At 35.0% G+C, this 20,651-nt stretch overlaps 1 protein-coding gene across 9 annotated transcripts in view; it reads right to left on the bottom strand.

The window, feature by feature from the left end:
* Positions 1–20,651, bottom strand: part of CEP128 (centrosomal protein 128) — a 343,545-nt gene that overhangs the window by 34,991 nt on the left and 287,903 nt on the right. For all 9 annotated transcript variants that reach the window (XM_074327098.1, XM_074327091.1, XM_074327093.1 and 6 more), the window contains one exon: positions 16,304–16,327. In XM_074327098.1, the coding sequence (XP_074183199.1) occupies positions 16,304–16,327 (24 nt within the window). The remainder of the gene's footprint in view (positions 1–16,303; positions 16,328–20,651) is intronic.

Here is a 20,651-nt window from a genome sequence, read left to right as displayed (position 1 = left end):
GATGATGAAATGGGAAAATGTTTCAAGACAATAAGATCATCAAGACCCACTATGTATCTTAGATTTGTAACAGGTTTTGATAGACTCATATGGTATTTGCAAGACAGAAAGAAGGAGTGGTTTTGTATTTTTAAAAAATGTGGAAAATTTCTCTTTGTTCTTTGGAAGATTAAAAAAAAAAAAAGAACAAAAGTGAAAACAAAACCAAACAAGACTAATCCTTACCAAAAGAAATTAAAAAACCAAGACTGGGTCCAATTGAGCTGATGGTATAATGCGGATGAAACCACCCTGAAAAGCTCTTCGCCATTTTTATCATTGCCTCTCAGAATCCTCTTCATCCTTTTCGTGCCAAATTTCTCCTCCCTGTGAGCCTTCCTCAACCACTTCTGTGGGGTCTGATATGAAGTCTGAGAGTTCATGAAACACTTGTTCTACACGACTTTGCAGGAGGAGCCACGCTTCATATACAACCCTCTGCATGGAGTAGTTGGTTGTCATATGTTGATTGGAGAAATGAGTACAAGGTAATGAGGGCGATACTCCACAGGGAGGAACACAAAAGTAGGAAGAGGAAAAATGAGAAGAGAGAGATGAGGGAGGCAGGTCGTTTACATCATCTTTGTCAATATATCAAAAGCAGACTGACTCAATAGCCAATTTATCCAATATAGAACTGATTTACAAAACAACTTACTTATTTTGTAATTCTTCATATAGTTTCCAAAGATACTGTTTTTCGTAAATTGGCCAAGTTGTTAAAATCAGAGAATTGGCGATTTGGTGAATTTATGACTGGGCAATTTGCCCTTTAAGTTAGGTCTGACAAATTTAAATTTTAGTAAGATGCTAAAATAAGCATCCTATATTTTTGGAACATTAAGGAAAATGTTTGAAAAAGAATCTTACAACTGCTGTTTTGATAGATGAGAAAAAAGAAATACTGAGGACTGAATACATGATGGTATCGATTGAAAAGGCTTGGAATTAATTCAGTGGAAATAAATGGAATGAAACCCAACAGACACGAAGGCAAAGTAACACCAGGCTCTAAGGGATGGATGGTCTTACAGGACGCATCAAAGATGGCCCAGATCAGTGATTCTCAACCATGACTTCCCATTAGAATCTCCTCAGAAGCTTTGAAAAATACTGGGATTTACCCCAGAACAACTGACTCTGTGGGTGGGTGGGTGTTGAACTAAAATTTTTGGGATTATTAAATAAGCACTGTGAATCTCAATTTCTATGAGCCTAAATTTGAAACAAATGAATTGAATGTTGGAGGAAAATTTGGTTTTAACACAAGAGTGCCAAGTCACATGACCAGTGTGGCAAAACGAAGACCAAAATTCAAATGTCCTGCGTGATGAGCCCAAACTTCCCAGTCCATACACTGCTCTTGTGACAGGTGAAGGTAATATACTCATACGGAAGGAATGTTGTTAAAAATTAGAAAAAGACCTTAGCATCTGCTATCTCATTTGATCTCTCCTGCTTTGAGACACGCAGGACAAGCAAGCACTGGGCCCAAATCATAGATAACAGAATTTGGGCTCCGAGACGTTAAGTGACCTGCCCCTGTGAAAGAGCCAGGACTCACAACCAGCTCTGCTCTTGCCCAGTCCACCAAATCCTAATCATGTTCTAGGAAATGTGGAGACCACCTGGCCTTTGTCTTACTCTCTGGCTCAACTCTGACATGTCTGGGAACAAATACACTCTTCTTCAAGGAAAAACTAATGTCTAATGAGGAGCTTTGAGGTACTACAGAGCAAAACAAGTTCTGAGTTAGAAATGACAGTAATAAAGAATACAGGGAGAGATGCTAGTAGAGAAAAATATTGAAGGAGCTCTAGAAAGTCATTTATGGAACACCAGCTATGCAAAATAATTCAGAACAGAGCCTACTACAGAGAATAACGAGGGAAGGGCTATTTTGGTGGTTTGGCCTTTTACTCTTTGATGTTAACATATAATGTAATTGGAGGCAAATGATAGGTTGAAATCATTCACTAATGTTGAATAATTAACATAAGACTACTTTGGATATTTATATTAATAGTGCTAATAGTGACAATTTATATTCTCTCTAGCCTTTCATCTGAGATCAAAGTTTATTAAAAGCCCCAAACAAACTTTTTAAATACTTGTGGCAGTGGAATTATAGCTGGTATGCCAACGCATAACATAAAGATCGACAGGCATATAATATCACTGAGCAGGCTGAAGGCAGAACTAGTAACACAACCCAGGGGCACACCAACTCTTCTCTTCAACATTGAAAAGGAAGAAAACTAGATCAAAATTGCTTTGTGAAACTCCATTTACCAATAAGGTGAGGGCATGTTCTGACAGTTCTAAATATGGTCCGAGAATGTCAGTGTCCTATTTATGAGGCTACTTCTTGTCCTGTTCGAGGTAAATATGGGATCTGGTTGTTAATTTTCTTCCTCTTCACTTAGCATCATTCACTGAGCACTTGTAAAGTATTTCTTACTCATTTCTTCATTACTCCTGCCAGTCACACGTGGAATATGTGGAATGGAAAGAACACTGTGTCACTAATGAGGACACTTGAATTTTAGCCCAAGTTTTGCCACACTTTGCAATTCATAAACTCCTCTGGCCTCCAGACTTCTCATCTACAGGATGAGGAATTTTGACAAGGATCGCTAAGACTTCTTCAAATTGTAACACTTAAAATGTGACATGCACGGCAGCAGGGACCTCATCTGCTGTATGCCCCGGGACACTGTTGAGACATGGCAGAGATTCGACAAGTCTCTTTTATATAATATTATATGATTAAATCAGGGAAAACTGTTTGATAGCAACTATTGGCAAGTTGGAAATTTTGTGAAGATCAGGTTTTTTTAATTGCTCCTAGACTAGACTTTAACCTCTCAGAGAGAGGACCTTTTAAATATCACCTAGTCCAGCTCAAAATCATTTTAAAAATAAGAAAATGAAAATGTTGAGAGTTTAAACAACTAGTCCAGTTTCATGTGCCTGAGTGGTGGAGACAGGATCAGAAGCTAGCTTTTCAGACTTTTAATTGGATACTTTTTTTTTTTAACCATATCACCATCTTTTTAAACTAGGCACATAATAATTTTCAGCTGAGGCCTGTATGTAATTGGTTAAAATTAAATGGACAAAATGAAAATTCCCCAAATCACCTTCTAATTTAAAGTCTACTTCAAAAATGTGTGCAACATACACTATTCCCACCAACTATATATTAGGGGTGTAACGCTTATATTTTGCTTCCTACTTAAGTTGGGATCTTAAAAATCAACTTAATATACTATTACTTACTCTGAGATTTCACCCAGATATGCTCTTTTAAAGAGAACAGAATGCATTTTTTTACATGTATTGCATTTTTTCAGAAAGATGCTCTCATGATGTTTTGTGCTGTACACTCATGTTATCTTCACCACACAAAGCAGGAGCTTTTTACTCAGAGAAGGAGGGCACTGTGTTGTCATACTGTTTAGAACAGGACTATAAAACACATTATCAAGCAAGGCAGTTACACAGGAAGTATGACTACTTATCAGCGTCAAATCTGAAGCTGTCAGTCTGAGCAATTCAGTAATACTAAATTTATCTGCTGGGGAAGCTGCATTCATTATGTAATTTCTCGATGATACTTTCCCTGTGTCACCGCATTTATGAAAAATTTGACAGGGCTGTAAGAAACCATTTTTGCAGGCTGAAGTAAGTCTTACATTTTTTAATTGGTCACCACCTTTTGCCACAAAGTTGAGACTGAATAAAGAGCCGACTTGTTTTAGTATCATTTTCTCCATTTGACAATAAGCTCGGTCATGCTTTAGAAATTTAACCCTTGGAAGATGACTCCATTATTTGGAAAACAGACATATTTTCATACTGACTAATACAAAATACAGGGTCTGTGTTTTGGGACAAGGTAGCGAAAGGAGAATGTCTAGATTGTTGCAACCAAGATCCCTCATGAGAGATTCATGAGGATATTTCCGTTTGCCCTCGATCGGAATATACAGAAGGTAGACTAACATTAGAGCAGTGGGAAACTTGGCAGAACGGGCAGGACAGGGTTTGTGCAAAACCTTTTTCCGGTTTCAGTTTGAATGGGTTCCCAGGAAGTGTCAAGTTTGAACAAATCCAAAATTTTACAATGTAGCTCAGCCAAAACTGCTGAGATTCACCTGATTCTGGGTCAAAACCGTACAGAGCACACTGCGTTTTATTTGGAGTGAAGCCAGTTTAACTGACCCTTTCAGGCAACCTCAATGAGAGAGAGGCTCGTAGCCTTAGCAAAACCAAAAATGAACCTAACTCGATCTTGGGTTTTGAAACAGTCAGTTCTGGCTTTATAAACAGATAAAGGCAAATTTTACTTAGCTTCGAGATTCTTACAAATACTCAGAGGCGGCATGGCAAATAATGATCAGTTATTTGGCCAGATTTACATACTCAAGTCAGTTATTTCCTGAGCTTAAGCAGGACAGTGCAGTGAGCACATTAACTCTATTGGGTCCATGTACTTCTGAGTGCCGTAAAGTAAAGCAGAACTTGGTGTCCTAACCAAGAATAATGGCCCTGCTTCAATAAATTAGCTGCCTATAGAGCAGACTGCACATGTGGTAGGATGAAGCACAATTAGCAGCGACATCCAGGGTGGGAAGGAAAGCAAATTAAAAGTAACCACTCCAACAGCCATTGTCTATTCTAATGGCAGACATGTTAAGTAAGAGTTTATAGTGTTACTTAGTGTGTCCTGGACCCCAGGACCTCGGAGATAAATGGTGTGCATGGTTCAAAGCTGTTAACATTAATATTAGCTGGATGAACCCGTCAGAGATGTGTTAAAGGCCTTAACAGATTTGAAAAACTAATACATCATATTTCTAAGAGTTTTCCAGTGTTCTGTAATTTTTCTCAATCCAGGCAAATTTACATATGTTTTTCTCCATAAAGCTACAGGTTAGCATTGATCCGATAAGTAATCTTATCTCTGTAAGTATACATTGAAAATAAGGGAGACTAGACTGTTTTAAGCAACTTTGTTTTAAGAAGCTGATTAAACACCGACAAGTTGCAACTACATTAAATATCCATTTGCTCTAAGTCAGTGGTTTTCAAAATTTTGAGTAGATATTCCCTAAATAACTTTATTAACTATGGCCCCTCCCTTTTTTTCTTCTTTTTTTTTTTTTAAAGAGGGCACAGCTAACAGTGGCCCATGCGGGAATCAAACTGGCAACGTTGGTGTTATAGCACCACACTCCAACCAACTGAGCTAACTGGCCACCCTTTGGCTCCTCCCAGATTTAAATTATCTAAATGTTTTCATCATAAGTTCAGATAGTTGCAAAGGATGAAATTTCTGGAATATTGTAAATATTGACATTTTCAAATAAATTGACGTTTACATTATTCATATAAACTTCCCCAGTGAACTTTAAATACTTTAATAATCTGTTACCACAATTTATCCACTTACAAAATAACTAAATAAGATCCTTTTCTAAAGAGAAATTTTATATTGTTCCTTTTCCCTTAGAATTTCTTTCTAATCTTTCACCCTCACAGAGTTTTATCCTATTAGATAATATATTTATGCTTGTAAACCTTATGCTTGAAAGTCTTCTGACTGGTTTTCCTATTGTACTACATCCTTCTCCGTGAAAAGAAAAAAAAAATGTACATCTATGGAGAAAAGCTGATTTTTAAAACTCCCTGTAACAATAACGCTCTAAGGGTTATACATTTTGGGGGATTGAATTATCATTACACTTAACATTAAGTATATTAAAATTTTTGAGAAAAACATTTTTTTAAAAAGCCCAAATGTTCCAAAAGTATATCTCTTAATGGGACGGACATAGCTTCCTCTTCTCCTGCACTAAGTTAGCTCAGGTATCCATGGGCTAATTTTTCAGGTATCCATAATGCTAATTTTTGCTTGAATAAGACAGGGTTCCATTTAATTTCTATTTTTTGTTTCTATAGATTTAATCACTGAGATATCTTATTCATGTAAAAACGTACATGAGAATGAAAACAGTTTTGTTTTAACGATGTCCCTCAATTTCTCAAATGCCTTTCTAGTTTTACTGCAAAGATTGCATAGTGATCTGTCATCAAAAATTAATTTTAATGATCTATCAGCTCGATTAGGTCCTCCCTTCAATTTTGTTGAAAGCAAAGAATTAGAAACCACATGACTTGCCAATGTTGTTATTAAAGTCATTCATTTTCTGTTTCTGGAAAGTATACCAAAACGACGTTCTTTACAAGACCTGTCAAATGACTACAATTGTTCTTCTTTTACCTCGAGGCATTTTATTGAACTCACATACAAAAAGGACTGAAGAAAATAAAAATCTTGTTAATTTTAATACCATTCAATCAGTATAAAATTTTTAATACATTTATTTTATCTTAACGTTAAATATATATTCATCAAAACTTTAGAGCTGCAAACCAACCAGCCAAATCAGGCTTACTTTCTGGCAGAGAAAAAGTCTGACTTCATTTTTCAATTCTATGAAATGTGTTGGTGTGTCCTTGTGACAACTGTCTTACTTGAATTATAATTCTAAGGCAGATAAATAGATAAGGCATGGGGCCACGTCAGCATTTGTCACCTGGATGATAATAAAACACTGCTGCTTTCAATTGTTTCTTCCCAACATTTCTGAGTTTTATTTTCTGGAGCTAAACGTTCCCTGATTCTAATAAGGTGATGGAAGAGGTTAGGTCATTCAATAAAATTGTTGTTACTCCCCCTCAATGACAGTTAACAATGTATTTGTCAACTTCAGAACACCCCATTCCCAACACCCCATATTACCTATACATTCTTTGTTCTAATCAAAAATATATGTACAACTAAGGACAAGAAGCCTTACCTTAGACACTTGATTAAAGGAGGACATGAAAGCACCAAAATCATAAATGCCCCTTGTTTGGCACCCTAAAGTGCCTGGGGGAATTTGCCATCATGGTACCCAGGATAGGTGACAGAGTCCTTTCTTTTGTAAAGTGGGAGCCTATTATGAAAGGTAACATGGCTTCTTCAAGCACAGCCATTTTAGGAGAAAGTGCATGTAAAAGCTCAGGATATAAAAATTGATTCTCTAAAACTTATATTTGTGTCTGAATTCCACTCAGAACACCTTTAGATACTTATCCTGGGGGCAGGCTACTCCAGTCTGAAGACCAAGCTCTCACTTACTAGCTGTCTTTGAACATTACCCTCAGGGCAGCATTCATTCTTTTGTGGTAAATCTTTTTTTCAAGTTCTGCTAACATGTTTCAATTTCCCTCCATTTGTTGATGTTGGTTTTTTTGTGTGAAATATGTCATAGATACAAGAGTGCATACAGTTTTTAAAAATGACAATTCGTTGTGGTTTTAATCAGCATTTTCCTGATTACTAGTGAAGCTGAATATATTCTCACATGTTGTTTCTTCTTTAATTGAAATGCTTCCCATATCTTTTTCTTCCTTTCCTTTCCCTCCCTCCCTCCCTCCCTCCCTCCCTCCCTCCCTCCCTCCCTTCCTTCTTTCCTCCCTCCCTCACTTCCTTCCCTCTTTCCTTCCAGAAATCTAGGTTGTTTAACTTTTCTAATGACTTTGTTGGCAGTAAGATTTAAATAAAAATTGATTTGGATACAAATTGTTAGTCACTTATAGCTTCTGCTACAAATATACATTCTAAGTGTGGCTTTTCTTTTCATTCTTTTTATGCTATCTTTTGATTTACAGTTCTTAATTTTAATGGTCACATCAATCATTTCCTTTATGATCTGTTTTCAGTGTCTTTTCCACCCCCATCCTCCCAAAGTCATGCGAATGTTAAACTATTCTTTCTTTTAAAGTTTTATGGTTTTGCCATTCACATTTAGGCATTATTCAGTTTTGCTTCAGAGATAAGGTCAATCTATCTATTCATACGGTCTATTGAAAAACTGACTCCTGGGATGGCCGGTTAGCTCAGCTGGTTAGAGCTTGGCGCTAATAACAACACCAAGGTTACCGGTTCGATCCCTGTATGGGCCACTGTGAGCTGTGCCCTCCTTAAAAAATAAAAACAAAAAACAAAAACAAACAAAAAACATTGAAACAAAGTACTTACTTAGCAATAAAAATTAGACCCAGCAGTTAAAAAAAAAAAGGAAAAAAAGAAAAACTGACTCTGTGTAGTGAACACACAATGTGATATATAGATGATGTATTACAGAATTGTACACTTGAAACCTATGTAACTTTATGAACCACTGTCATCCCAATAAACTTTAATTAAAAAAAGAAGAAAACTCCATCCTTACTATGAATACGTGATGCTAGTTGTATCAGACATCAAGTTTCCATGTATATGTATTGCTGTTTCTAGGTTCTCTATTTACTTATTTATATATTCCTATGCCAAGAATACACTGTCTGAATTTCCATAGCTTTAATAAGGTTTAAAATATGTTAGCAAAACTGTCCCAACTTGTTCGTATTCTGAAGTGTCTTGGCTATTATAATGTGTCTTCACTACAAAGGACGTGCATTTCTTTTTGTTAGATTTTTTTCCTATGTACTTTGTACTTTTCAGTTACTTTTGTATTAACATGCTTTTAATTACATTTTCTTAGTGCTAGCGCTGGAGTCAGAAGTAAAATGGACTTTCACATACTGGTTTTTTATCAAACTTGATAAACTTTCTTTATTTTTCATAATTTAACTCTAAATTCCTAGAGCTTTTTATATAGACAATAACATTTGCTACTAATGATAGTTTTACGCCCTGGCTAGGGACCACTTGCACAGAGGTTGTGGAATGGGGCATCCTTTACTAGTTCCTGGTCTGAAAGGAGGGCTTTCAAACACTAAGGTCATGTTTGCCATATATTTTTTCACAAGACCCTTATCAGATTAAAGGAAGTTCCCTTCTACTTTTAGTTTGTCAAAAAGATTGAGGCGATGAATAACGATATCATGGGAATAAAAGCTTTTTATTCATATAATGAGATCTTATTAAATTTATTTCTCCTTAATCTGTCACTATGGTGAATTGTATTGGTTGATTTTCTAATATTAAAGCAACTCTGAATTCCTGGAATAAACTCAATTTGTTCATGATAAATTATCCTTTTTATACATTCCTGGACTTACTTTGCTAATATTTTGTGTGTAATATTTTTGCATTCACATTAATATGTGAGAAGTCCCTTATTTACCCTAATTTATACTTTATATGTCTGGTTTTGTCTCAAAGGTTACGCTACCTCATAATGAGCTGGGCATGTTCCCTCTTTTTCTAGTTTCTGGAAGGGTTTTTGTAAAACTAAAATGATCTGATCCTAAAACATTTGGTATAACTTGTTTATAAAATTATCTAGACTTGGTGGCCCTTTCCAGAGAAATTTTAATTGATTAAAAATTGTTGATGAAACTTTTTAATTATTTTCTAAAATTTAGTTTTGGTACTATTCATGTTATTTCTTCTTACTCTGGCAAATTACATTTTTCTAGGAATTTATTTCTCCCAATTGTCTAACATATAACTGCAAAATTATTCACAATACCCTTGTATGTGGTTAAGTTCTCCAATAGATACGGTTATATACTCTTTATCATTTATAACATTGTTCATTTGAACCTTCTCTTTTTTTTTCTTCATCAGTCATGATGGACATTGGCCTTTTTTATTCTTCTTTTTAAACAACCAACTTTACTTTATTGACCTTATCTATTGCATGTCTGCTTTCTAGTCATTAATTTATAGTCTTTTCTCCATTTCTTCCTTTCTTTTGCCTTTTTTTTTTAGTTATTGTGCCATTTTCTTAATTTCTTTTGTTGAGTGATAAGCTCATTTATTTTTATCCCTTTTTTCTAATTTAAGTATTTCAGTCTTAAATTTCCCCATAAATACTACTTTTGCTGGCTGTATCACCCATTTTTAAAATTATTTTATTTTACTTTATTTTTTTATTAGTTTCAGGTGCACAAGACAAAACAATACTTAGACGTTTATCATTTATATCCCTCACACTGTGTGAACCCCCTCCCCCATCCACTATCCCTCTGACATCGCACAGAGCCATTACATTTCCACTGTCTCTATTCCTAATGCTGTACTCCGCTTCCTGTAACCATATACATACATATACATACATACATATGTATATGTATATATATGTGTGTATATGCATATATATATAGTTGGCATTCATTATTGTTCAGCTTCAGGTGTACAGTGCAGTGACCAGGCATCTACATCATCCCTGAGGTGGTCTCCCAAATGGGATAAGTGTCCATCGGATACCCTACAAAATCTTTACAACATTATTGATTACATTCCCCAAATTAATTTTCAAAACCCCGTGGCCATCTTGTGGTTACCGACTGTTTTCTAATCCCCTCACCTTCCCCCTTATCCCCAACCCCCGCCCATCTAGCAACCCTCAGTTTTTCCTCTATGTCTCCAAAATTGTTTCTGATTAGTTCATTCACTTATTCTGTAGATTCCGCATATAAGTGAGATCATATGGTATTTGTCTTTCTCTGTCTGACTTATTTCACTTAACATAATGTTCTCTAGGTCCATCCATGTTGTTGCAAATGGTAAGATTTCTTTCTTCTTTATGGCTGCGTAATACTCCATTGTATAAATGTACCAGTTTCTTAATCCAGTCATGTATCACCCATTTTAACACATCATATTTTTATCATTCAGTTCTACATATTTATAATTTCTACTATAATATATTTTTTGACCTTGAGTTGTTAAGTAATTTACTTTGAAATTTCCAAAAGTCTGTGGCTTATCTGGTACTCTTTTTGAATCGTAGAGATAGTTATAATCATGTCACTAAATTCTGGCCCATGTAAATGAACAGAAATGGTATGTATAACTTCTAGTTTCCATGAAAGGAAAGTTACAGGCTCTCCCTTTCTTTCTCTAGTTACAATGCAGACAATATGGACTGGGGGTGGAACAGGTATCTTGGATCAGGAGGGGGAAGCAATATACTCATATTGAGGATGGTGGAGCAAAAAGTCAAAAGAAGCCTGGGTTTCCGACACCACACCTGCCATAGACATCATATATTTGGATTGATTGCTACACAAGAAAATATTTAATTTCTACCTTATTTAACCTACAATTATTTTAGGGTTTCTCTGTTAACTGAAGTCATACTTAACTCTAATACGAAGGTATGAAAATCTAAATTACCATGGTATCAATGGAAATGAAAATGAAGGCAGATTTGAGAGGTGATATGAAAAACTGAATTTATATATCTAAGCTACACTGACTTCCATTCCCTTAAAACTTCCTAAAATGACTCTTACTGTATTGTCTATATCTCCTCTTCTCCCCTGACCTCCCACTTGATAAGTTCCCTTCTCTAATCAAGGCATCCACTTAAACCCTGCCTTTCTGGCACCAAACTGTTCCAAGCTCTAATTTTTCAATCACATTCCTAACGTTGGATTACCTCCAATGGGGACTTTCCTTATTTCTGCTCGTTCTCCGTCCCTCCACTCCATCCTGCACACTACACTACATTTGTGTTCCCGTACAGCACACTTAGTCTGCCACAACCCCTGAGTTAAAACTATTAATGGCTCTCTACTGGCTAAATAGCTGGGCTACCATTTTTCACCTCCCAGGCTTGCAATGCACATGACAGAGAATGCAAAATGATCACAGCACTCTTTCCAAAAGAGCGGCCAGAATCCTTCCCAAAAGACTGTTTCAACTGCCAGGACCCACCAGTAGGAACTGGCACTTAGGAAGAAACTTTGTACCTCTGAATTAAAATATCAACTATAAACTCCTTGGTTTGTATTTCAAAACTCCAATATGTCTCCTATTACTCCCTCCAAGTGCTATCTCTTATGAACCTATGAAAAAAAATGTCAAAGACTTTGAAATGAAACTTACTGGGAGTCTTCAGTAAAACTAGTTTTGCTTAGCACACCCTTTGGGTGTTCTGATTTGATGGGGTCGCTGTACCTCTCATTGTCTTTGAGCTGTTTATAACTCTGAGTTGTAGATAATTGATAGCAATGCAAATGATTTTTGTTCACAGACATGCACATAAATTTTATCTGGGGGAGGTTCAATTGATTTCCTTTCTCCACTATGGAATAAGCCAGTTTTGCATCTATTTTAAATTCATGTCAGCACTCTTTGGTGCCTATAGATAGAGATATGGCTCTTTGAACGCTCCTTTAAGTCATTGTAAAGTCTTGCTCAACCTCATTAATTAATGAGTTAAGTAAATTACTTCGTTAAGAGTCCATTTTATATTTGTATGGGAATCATGATTTTTGGATTTTACCCTTTAAAAAATGCATATATCCTTTTAACTAACCCTTTGTTCATTACTACCTTCAAAGTTTGATCACATCCTCAATACGGAACGCCTTCTCTGGCTCTTTCTACCAGGCACTACTGATACTTCCCATTTCAGAAATGAATCTAATCTCTGAAAACTAACCTAATCATGTCCCCAAACTACAAAATCTATGACTTTTCCTGATGAACCTAGACTGTAATGTCTTATTTTATAATTATTTTTTCTTCATAATTTCTACAAAAGGTGTTACCTAGCTATAAAAATAGATATTCTATTTTTATTTTATATCACTAATTTATTTATATGTAAGTAACTTCTCAAAGTATAAGTTCCTTGAGAGAACTGATCACAATTTCTTTTTTTTTTTCTCCGCTTCAGTTGTCAATGCAATGCAGTACATAGTATCCAATAAATATCCACTGCTGAGAGCTACCCATGGCCCATGAACTGGGGCTCTGAGTCAAGATTTTTTTCAGGTAATCACTTCGCTTCATTTGGAGAATCAACCTGCTATATTTTGGCTGAAAGTGGTTTCTCCTTATGAAAATTCACACTAAACTTTAATGAAGGCCATTAGAGCTTCTGTGGAACATCAAGTAAAGTTCAGGACTGATCAGAAAAGCTACTATAAAAAGAATGAATTAATTTGCTTCTGGGGAATTTTTTTCCCTCAACTATTGGACTGGTACTGAAATGTATATTCCTAAGAACAGTCTTGTGCGAGGGTCATATATGAGGTGTGATCAAAAGATACGGGCAGTGTTTAAATAAAATTTATTACAGTAGAAGACACATTGCCATTAATGTCCTTCAAAATACTCCCCTTCACTTTGAACACACTTATCCCATTGTTCTTGCCACTTTCTGAAGCAGTTCCGGAAGTCCTCTTTCACGAGTGTCTTTACTTCATCCTCCATCATGACAACACCCCCTGTCACACGTTGCTTCTGGTACAGCAATTTCTGTCAAATAAAAACATTATGGTGTGTCTTCATCCACCTTATTCACCAGATCCGGCACCATGGGACTTCTGGCTCTTCCCCAAAGTCAAAATGCCCATGAAAGGCAAACGTTTAAATTGATTCAGGACATGGAGGCAGCCATGACAGCACAATTAAAGATACTCACGAAAGAGGACTTCCAGAACTGCTTCAGAAAGTGGCAAGAATGATGGGATAAGTGTGTTCGAAGCGAGGGGAGTATTTTGAGGGAGATTAATGGCAATGTGTCTTTTACTGTAATACATTTTTTTAATTTAAACATTCACCATAGTTTTTGATCACACCTTGTATGTTCAATTTGACATTCATTATTTCATTCTACAAATGCTTAGAGATTGTCCACTGTATGTCAGGAATTTTTTACAAGACCTGGGATGCATAAGTAAAATGTAATTTTTAATCCAAGAAGCTTACCTGCTAGTGAAGGAGGAGAGGGAATAATTGAGAAAGGGGAGGAAACATGGACACATGATTGTAACCTAAGCATACAGATAATGGGTGATAAGCGAAATCAAGTTGCTCAGTATGATGAAAGCAACTTCTTACTTTCAGGTATTATAACTACTGAACTTTTAAAATCAATCTATTGCAAATATTTCTAAAGGAACATTGAAGTTTCATACTTTTGCAGATTGGTGTCAACATAATATACACCCGACTCTATGCCTCATGTACCCTTAATACCAACCCAACCCAATGCAGACCACCAGCATTTTTCTATAGTTTGAGTGCAGAGCTGTGAGAGAATAATAAATGGTCTTGAGATTGCTTTCAGCATATCTGGTTTTATGAACTATAAAATGCTTCAGCAGTTGAATAGTCTACCAAGTGCATTAAATCTACTCCTTATAATGTCATGTGAAGTCAAAGGATTTCATAATATTTGAACATTAACATTAGTACTGAGCATTTTCGTTTTTATGGTTTTACTTAATTACTTCAAATTAAACCCATCTTGAGAATATTGCTACTGTAAAAAAACCTAGTCCATTTAATCAATTTTATTTTTCTTATGACGACTTTTTATTTTACCTTTATTCCTAACTGAACAGAATAAGGCATTTATGATTCTACCCCATAGTGCTTTTAGTAAAGAGATACTATAAATAAAAAAGACTAACAAATACCAATAAATGTTATAGGCTTTTTGTTGTTATTGACATAATTTTCAGCTTCGCATAGTATATTGGTATAACTAAAGTGTTTAAATAAGTAATAATAAGGAATCACATAATGGTAATGATAGCTTAACATTTGTTTGGTCCTAAACATTGTCTTTTAATTCCCACAACAACTTGATAAAATAAGTTTCATCATAATCATTTTTACAGATGAAGGAATCAAGAAACAAGTGATTTGCTAAATGTTGTATAAGTGGCATTTAGTATGATGAAAAGTCTTCAAACTCAAAATTTCTGTTTTTGTTCATACTTTTAAAAAGAGCATTTGATTCACAAGCCAAATCCTGTTGGCAAGACACTCCCTAAGGTTAAGTAAAATATATGTGGAGGAACACTAAACATTTTATTCACCTACAATGTCATCATACTGAAACTGAGAAGGTCAGTGTACTTTCCAAATGGCCCAGTTAAATCTAAGGAATTGATTGTTTACCCACTAGGGTCTGGACACTGTCAATCAAAGTCACTTGTTTATACAGGATTAAAATGTGCTCTATTAGCATCTTTCCATTCCTCACATGAACAAAATAAATATTTTATTCTTCATTAGCGTTATTGTTTAAAGGTTTTTTTTTATTTTTCCCTGTTCATTAAAAACATAAAAAAGATAAAATAAAAATCACCACTAGTCCCAAACGACTCAATATTTTGTATGTTTTCTTAAAGTCTTTTCTAACACAAAATATGCATATTCAGTACCTGCTTCATATTCTCCATTATACTATACACACCACTGTTTTCTCCCTCATCACAGCATAGCGATATTTACTTTTCAAAAATATGACTTTTTATGGCTCAATAATATTTCATCATAAGGTGGTACCATAATTTATTTTACTGTTCTTCCAGTGCACATGGTTTTTATTATAAAAATGTTTATTTATAAAATACAACCATGTTTTATAAAACTTGAAAAACAGAGAAAGAGATGAAATCACAGCTCTATTTCTTGTCTAACAAGTCACTGTTATGAATTTTGCTCACTCCCTTCAATACTTTTTTCATATGCCTATTATTATATAGCTTATCATTAAAGTACACACAATTTTATGTTTTGAATTTATTTCCACTTAGGATTATATTATAAACCTTTTCCATAACCATTGTGGCATGCTGGGTGAAAATTTCACACTGTATCTAACCATTACTTTATTATCAAACAATAAGTTGTCTCCCCTTTTTATTCTAAAATCATTTATTACAAAATAAATCATTTTGCAGTAAATATAGCAAGCATGTAGTCTTGACATTCATGCATTTTAAAAAAAACATTATTTCTTAATACTAGATTTCTGCATGTAAGATTCCTGAGAAAAAGACTGCCCAGCCTTTATCATTATTTGAACATTGATGAAAACAATGTAAAAATTATTAATAATACTGAATATTTTGACTTCAAAGTATAAACAGCATTCCAATCTGTTTCTTATCAACCCATCCTTTTAGTGATTTGTAAATACAGAAAAAAATATACAGGGTATTGACTACATTTAAACTAATTACATTTTCCATAAATTAGTACATCTTGGCATCATCAGTCTCAAGAGAGCAGTGGCCACTTAAATATGCACGTCTAAATTCTGTTCATTTCAAAAGTCAGTATCCACATACCTTTCATTTTAGCTTATTTCCCCCCTTGATACTTAGATGTAGTTTTAGAAATGCTTTCTGGTACTGTTTCCTTTGGGGAGTGCTTGGAATGCAAATCCACATCAGGACAGAGCAGTAATACTGACAGGAGACAGAAAATGCCCCAACTTACCGTTTCTAACACATTCACACGGTCCTGAAAAGAAAGCATAATATATAATTATAAAAACAAAGCTATCAAAATCATTACAAGTTTACTTAATTTTCAGATTTTCTCTTCATTCTCTATTAGTAATAATTTATTTTTAAATGTTAAAAATGAAACCTCCTACCTAGGATGATCTCTACAACAGAATTAGTCATGAAAGGATCACTATGCCTTTTCTCATCTCGGCGAGTGTTAGGACTACAAGGTTTAATTTAACAGTAAATACCACAAATTCAGATGCAATTACTAAATGGAATAGATTTTACCACTTTTTCATTGGTAAAATTATTTATCTACTTAAGGGTATATTATATTAAATACATTTGACAATATCAACCAGAACTAGGCAATAGTAGTGATATAAAAAAGGAATGTAACACAAATACCAGCTCTCAATTAGGTGTACAGCACAAAGTGTGATCGCACAGGAAAGTCAAGTTCAAACATAAGAATACTTCGTCAATTAAAATTAAGAGGTAAATTGTAATTAAAACAAGGCAGGAACAATAAATTAGAAAGATACGTTACATGCAGCCAATCCTGAACTCCGATGGGCTTACATTACTCATACAGAAATCAGTTTGAAAAAGAGTCATTGACAATATTCTTTAAAAAGTTCCATGATTGAGAGAAAATAGCTGCATTTTCAATCCAGTGGTTGCATTTCTCAACTCTTTTCAGAGCTGATAGCTACATACAGGGAGTTTTTAACAAATAAAAAGGGCTGAATTTGAGAAGGAGAGTCTGAAGATTTAAGGTGGGATGCCATCTTTTTCAGGATGGTCAAGGCCATTTTTCTTTCTTTTCTCTCATTGTAAGCAGTTGGAGGAGATGTGTGAAATCTGGGTTTCTTTTTGTTTAACCAAATTAACCATTTAGTCCTCAGAGGGAAAGGGTGGAGAGGGGAAATAGTATAGAGAGCCACTCAGCTCAGGTCTCTCATGGTGAAGGGACTGCCATGACCCAGGACACTTAGGAGCAGACAGAACTTGGCCTTCACCTCCTTGCTCCCAGCATCACCTAACACAACTCCCAGTCTTGCTTTTGAGGACTTCTGCAACTCAACCTCCAATCCTCAAACTGGAAAACTGAGTTGAACATTTTTACCCTTCAGACATTTGGCTATGTGGGCACGAGTTACATGAATAAATTATGCAAAATTAGCCCAAAGCAGATGTTTTTTAGCAATATAATGAGTTTAATTACATTTTGTTGGCATACTTGAGAGAACCTCACCCTCGCCCCCACAAGTTCCATGAAATAACTGCTATTTTGCTGGTGACTTGTGTACTGCCACATGAGTGTGTCATAATAGATGCATATAATGCCTCAAGTGGCCTTTGGTCTGTTGTTACCAGCCATCTTACTCATAGTGTACCTGGGACAAAGCCATTCAGCAATACTCTATCATCCTTTGCAGACTTAACAGAGCCTCATTAGATGCCTTATAGAGACAAAAATAACCTTTATACGAACCATCTCAGAAGGCTCAAAATATTCACAGCCACTGTTTGGGCCTTAAGTTTTCCCCATACTATGTATTTGTGGGCTCATATTATTTAGGATTAGCATATTTTAAAAGCATACATATGGCTCGATTGAAATCAGTAATCTCAAATGATGTGAAAGCAGAATTGAATTAAATTGTCTCTTAATTCCTATCTTGGCATTTGCCAAAGACAAAATTTATGTATTAGTTTCTTCATTTTACTTGAATATTTGTTCCAGGACTTTAAAAGAATAACGTACTGCCATGGACTACAAGCTTGTATCCTTGCAAAATTCATGTGCTGAAACCCCTAGTGTGATGGAATTTGGACATGTGGCCTTTGGGAAGTAATTAGGTCACCAGGCTCGAGTCCTCATGATAGGATTAGTGCCCTTGTAAGAAAAGAAACAACAGTGCTTGTTTCTCTTTCTGCTCTCTGCCACGTAAGGACATATGAGAATTTGACAATCTACAGGGCAGGAAGAGGGCCTTCTCCAAGATTCAAATCTGCCAGCACCTTGAGCTTGGACTTCCCAGCCTCCAGAACTGAGAGGAATAAATGTTATTTAAGCCACCCAATCCGTGGTAATTTGCTATAGCAGCCTGAGTTGACTAAGACATGGGCCTAGTCTATAAGACTATGAAAACAAAAGGTCTACAAAACCCCATTTTATTAAAGTACAAAGGTCGATAAATAATCTATTTTGATGCAATTTACTTATGTCTATAACCTACTTCATTTCAAAATGGCTTTCCACGAAAAATGTGCATGTTCAGAAAATGAGGAAATTCAGGAAATATAAAAATTCGTTTCATTAATCTAAATTTAAATAATTCAATTTTCCAATCAACAACAACTAATAAGACACCAGCCACTGCTGCCAATTCATGAGCTTTGTCTATATTGTAGTTTTTTGGTCTTAATTTCAAGACTACAAATGAAAAACAAAAACACACACACACCAAAACCCCACAAACTACTCCTAGTCTTTATGAACTTATTAACTTGCTTTTAAAATTAAAGAAATGCATTTTGAAAATTTAAACTATTATTTGTACTTGACTTCTTTTTTGGCAGACAAGATTAGTTATTATAATTCTGCATATAAAAGAATCAGGCTATTGCAAACCCTTATTCTCAAAACATCTGCATACTTCCTCTCATGTTCTTATTATTAAAATGGAGGTAACTTAAGCCAATAATGGACATTGATACATCCTATGAAAAACTGCCAGTATATGTCCTAGAATGAATATATAATTATACCAAAATAAATTATATTCTTAACCTCTCCCACTCTTATTAGAACTGCAATTGTAGTGTTTGGTTGTTGTAGTTTAATCTCCAATTAAACAGATTTTACCTTCAAGCTCAAGCTGCAAGTTCAACACACTCCCTACTCCCCCATCACAACCCCCTTCCCCACCTGAGCTTGGATTCTGAAAGAAAAAAAATGTATCATTAGGACACTAAAAGGGGGATTTTAAAGGTGGGAGAAGTAGAGACAAAGACAACCTCCAGAAGTAAGAAAGACATTCTCACTGTAATCGTGCTATTTCAGGTGGTTTAAAAAATCCATGGTTCTTATTTTTGCAGTCATGGATTTTGAGGGTCTAATTAAATTTGAACTTGTCCCCAGGAAAATGTACATTATCCACAACACACACACAATTCCGCATACACTTTTAGGGGAATTGCAGACTCTCTGAAGCCCACCCACCCATGGGCCTTCAAGTTCTTTCACTCTAAATAAAAACACCTGAAATAAGATCTAAGAATATTATAGAAATAAATAATTTTATTAAACCAAATCTATTTCTCCTGTATGAAATATTTCTAGATAAATACCATCAAAAATAAGGAAAGAAACAATTGGGGTGGAAGGTTATACAAAAACCAAAGGAAAATTTTCCTTCAAGTATTTTGAAGAAGAAAAGTTCTTGGGGGAACTAACGTATTTTATTGCTATTGGTTTTTTGTTTTGCTTTGTTTTGTTTTTGTGATTGGATAGTCTCTTTCCCACTACCCTTTGGTTCTAAGGAGGGGAAAGTCTAAGAAACACGTAAAATGGCAACAACTATTTTAATGCTACTCTTAAAGTACATGTGTAGTCACTGCATAGTCAGTGACTCACAATGTTCTTACCGATGACTAACAGTTCTTACCAATGCGAATATTACAGACTAATTTTTAAATGAAAATAACGCTGCTGGACATAATGTTTTAATTCATTCTGGACTTGAGAGATTGAGTTATATAAATATAACTAGAGAGAGTTATATTTTTGGGGGAGACCTATAGTGCATATGCACTATAAAAGTGTGTATTTTATTGTAAAAACAGTCATGGGGATGTAAAGTACAGCATAGGGAATATAGTCAGTAATATTGTAATAACTATCTGGTGTCAGATGGGTACTAGACTTATCAGGGGGATCACTGTGTAAATTATACAAATGTCTAATCACTATGTTGTATACCTGAAATTGATATAATATTCTATGTGAACTGTAATTGAAAAAAAAATTTAAATATGTATTTTAACTTTTTATGATGAGCTTAGTAACCTGCCTTGAGCTGTATATATTCTTTTGTTACTTGGTCATAATGGGGTGTACACTGAAATTTATAAATGAACCAAAGCAAGTTGATTAGCATCATTAGAGATGGGCAAAAATTTGTAGGCCAAGTTAAGAAAAGAACACTAAATGGATCTTTGGTATCTGAATCCCTGTTCATGAACAGTTCATTTCATTCAGCTGAGCCAATCAATTAGACACATTGATTCATCCATTCCATCAAGGAATGAATTAGAAGCTTTAT

This window comes from Rhinolophus sinicus, linkage group LG03 (genome assembly GCF_036562045.2).
Source record: "Rhinolophus sinicus isolate RSC01 linkage group LG03, ASM3656204v1, whole genome shotgun sequence".
In the NCBI taxonomy this organism is placed as follows: domain Eukaryota; kingdom Metazoa; phylum Chordata; class Mammalia; order Chiroptera; family Rhinolophidae; genus Rhinolophus; species Rhinolophus sinicus.
This window is presented reverse-complemented; position numbering and strand designations above follow the sequence as displayed.